The 2,738-nt window shown below is 43.5% G+C and overlaps 1 protein-coding gene across 1 annotated transcript in view; it reads left to right on the top strand.

The window, feature by feature from the left end:
- Positions 1-1,719, top strand: part of LOC103667283 (schlafen family member 5) — an 18,748-nt gene extending 17,029 nt beyond the window's left edge. Inside the window, 2 exon segments of the mRNA XM_008695404.2 lie at positions 1-363; positions 717-1,719. The exon segment at positions 1-363 is cut by the window's left edge and continues 10 nt beyond it. Of these exon segments, the coding sequence (XP_008693626.2) occupies positions 1-363; positions 717-1,527 (1,174 nt within the window). The 3' untranslated portion in view covers positions 1,528-1,719.
- Positions 1,720-2,738: the final 1,019 nt, after the last annotated feature.

Raw genomic sequence — 2,738 nt, 5'->3', positions numbered from 1 at the left:
TGATAGAACAGCAGAGACTCTTCATGGTTCAGATTTGCAAATTTACCCCGAGTCCTATAACCTTAAAACCACCCAGGACATGGAAGCTCTGTTACAGTCCCTTGTGATAGTCTTGCTTGGGTTCCGATCTTTCTTAAGTGAAGAGCTGGGCTCTGAGGTTTTGAACATACTCACAGATAAACAGTATGAGTTGCTGTCAAAGAACATTCGCGTAACCAGAGAGCTGTTTGTTCATGGCTTACCTGGATCAGGGAAGACCATCGTGGCTCTTAGGATAATGGAGAAGATCAGGAATGTGTTTCACTGTCAACCAAGTGACATTCTTTACATCTGTGAAAATCAGCCCCTGAGGAAGTTTGTGAGGTATGCAGTCTAACTACATCCATTTTCTTTTTTTGGAGTAACTTTGACTGGTTTGGCTTTAAGTTCACGTGCTAAAATTCATATTGTATTTACTATGTCCTGAAGAGTTTAAGAGTAGAATTGATGGGTGCCTGGGTGGCTCAGTTGGTTAAGCCTCTGACTCTTGATTTCAGCTCAGGTCATGATCTCAGGGTCATGAGATGGGCCCTACATTGGGTTCTGCACCGGATGTGAAGTCTGCTTAAGATTCTTGCTCTCTCTCTGCCCCTTACCCCTCTTTAAAAAAAGAAAAGAGTAGAATTGGCTTTCTTTGTTTGAGTGGGGAAACTTGACTGTGTTTCTTACATTTTCAGCAAGAAAAACATCTGCCAGGCAGTGACCCGGAAAACCTTCATGAAAAATGACTTTCAAAAGATTCAGCACATCATCATTGACGAAGCTCAGAATTTCCGCACTGAAGACGGAGACTGGTATGAGAAGGCAAAAGACATCACTCAGAGAGAAAATGGTTGCCTGGGAATTCTCTGGATCTTTCTGGACTACTTTCAGACCAGCCACTTGAGCCACAATGGCCTCCCTGACCTTGCAGCCCAATACCCAAGAGAAGAGCTCACCAGAGTGGTCCGCAATGCAGATCCAATAGCCAACTACCTACAAGAAGTAATGCATGAGGTCGAAGAAAATCCTCCACCTAACATCCCCCTGGGGTCCCTGGAGATGGTTCATAAAGCTAAATGGGCTCAGGGCATTCCAGGCAACTTCGAGATTATGGAGTACTCGGACTTGGAAGAGATGGTGGTCCAAGTAGCAGAGAAATGTCAGTTTCTCTTTAGGAATGGTTATTCTCCCAAGGACATTGCTGTGCTTTTCAGCAAAGCAAGTGAAGTGGAAAAATACAAAGATAAGCTTCTGAGAGCAATGAGGAAAAGAAAAATATCTCAGCTCAATGAGGAATCTGATCTGTTAGTACAGATCAAGGATGCATCAGATATCACAGCCAATCACATTGTGTTGGATAGTGTCCGACGATTTTCAGGCCTGGAAAGAAACATCGTGTTTGGGTTCAATCCAACAGCTGCTGAGCCAGCTGTTTTCCACAATCTTCTGCTCTGTCTGGCTTCCAGGGCAAAGAAACATCTCTATATCCTAAAGGTTTCTATTTGACAGGAAGATCCCAGTCTAAGAAACAATTAGGTAGCTCTCATCTGTAGTTAACCATGAAACTATGTGACATACAAGCAGAGAAAGACAATTATCATATGATTTCTCTCATCTATGGAACATAAGAACTAGGATGATTGGTAGGGGAAGAAAGGGATAAAGAAGGGGGGGTAATCAGAAGGGGGAATGAAACATGAGAGACTATGGACTCTGGGGAAACAAACTGAGGGTTTTGGAGGGGAAGGGGTGGGAGAATGGGATAGGCTGGTGATGGGTAGTAAGGAGGGCACGTATTGCATGCTGCACTGGGTGTTATACGCAAGTAATGAATCATCGAGCCTTACATCGGAAACCGGGGATGTACTGTATGGTGACTAACATAATATAATAAAAAATCATTAAAAAAAAAGAAACTATGTGACATAAACATTTAATCATCAAATATTTAATGAGAACTCACTCTGAGCCACATATTCTTCTAGGTGCGGGGGGTGGTGGGTTAGGGATAGGGTAGCAAATAAGATAGACAAGATTCCTTCTTTGGGGCAGAGGCAAGTCACAGACAAGTAAACCAATACAAGTACAAGAATTTCAGAGAGTTAAGGGGCGCCTGGGTGGCACAGCGGTTAAGCGTCTGCCTTCGGCTCAAGGCGTGGTCCCGGCATTATGGGATCGAGCCCCACATCGGGCTCTTCTGCTATGAGCCTGCTTCTTCCTCTCCCACTCCCCCTGCTTGTGTTCCCTCTCTCGCTGGCTGTCTCTATCTCTGTCGAATGAATAAATAAAATCTTTAAAAAAAAAAAAGAATTTCAGAGAGTTAAAAGGGACATCAGAGTAGTAATCAGAGGGGCCTGAGATACAGAGACTGTGTGTGTGTGTGTGTGTGCGTGTGTGTGTGTGTGTGTGTGTGTGTGTGTTGGTTATTCACGGTGGTTGGGGAAGTGCTTAGTGAGGGAAGAAGTCATGAGAGGATCTTTGAGCCATATGTGCCAGGCAGACTGATATTTTCACTATTTTTTCAACATTTTCGCTCTTTTTAATACAGTACTGCACAGAAATCTTGAGTATGATGTGCTGGGAGAGTATGAAGGGTGGAGAGGGGTCATGTGTCTTTCCTTTTACGAGCCAGGAATGGTTGTATGATATTTCAAAATGTAAGATCACAAGGTACAACTTGTAATTCCTTCCAGAACCATATTTAATTATTCTTTTCC

Source organism: Ursus maritimus, unplaced genomic scaffold, assembly GCF_017311325.1.
Source record: "Ursus maritimus isolate PB19 unplaced genomic scaffold, ASM1731132v1 scaffold_24, whole genome shotgun sequence".
NCBI lineage: Eukaryota > Metazoa > Chordata > Mammalia > Carnivora > Ursidae > Ursus > Ursus maritimus.
Note: the sequence above shows the minus strand (reverse complement) of the source record. Positions and strands in the feature narration are given on the sequence as shown.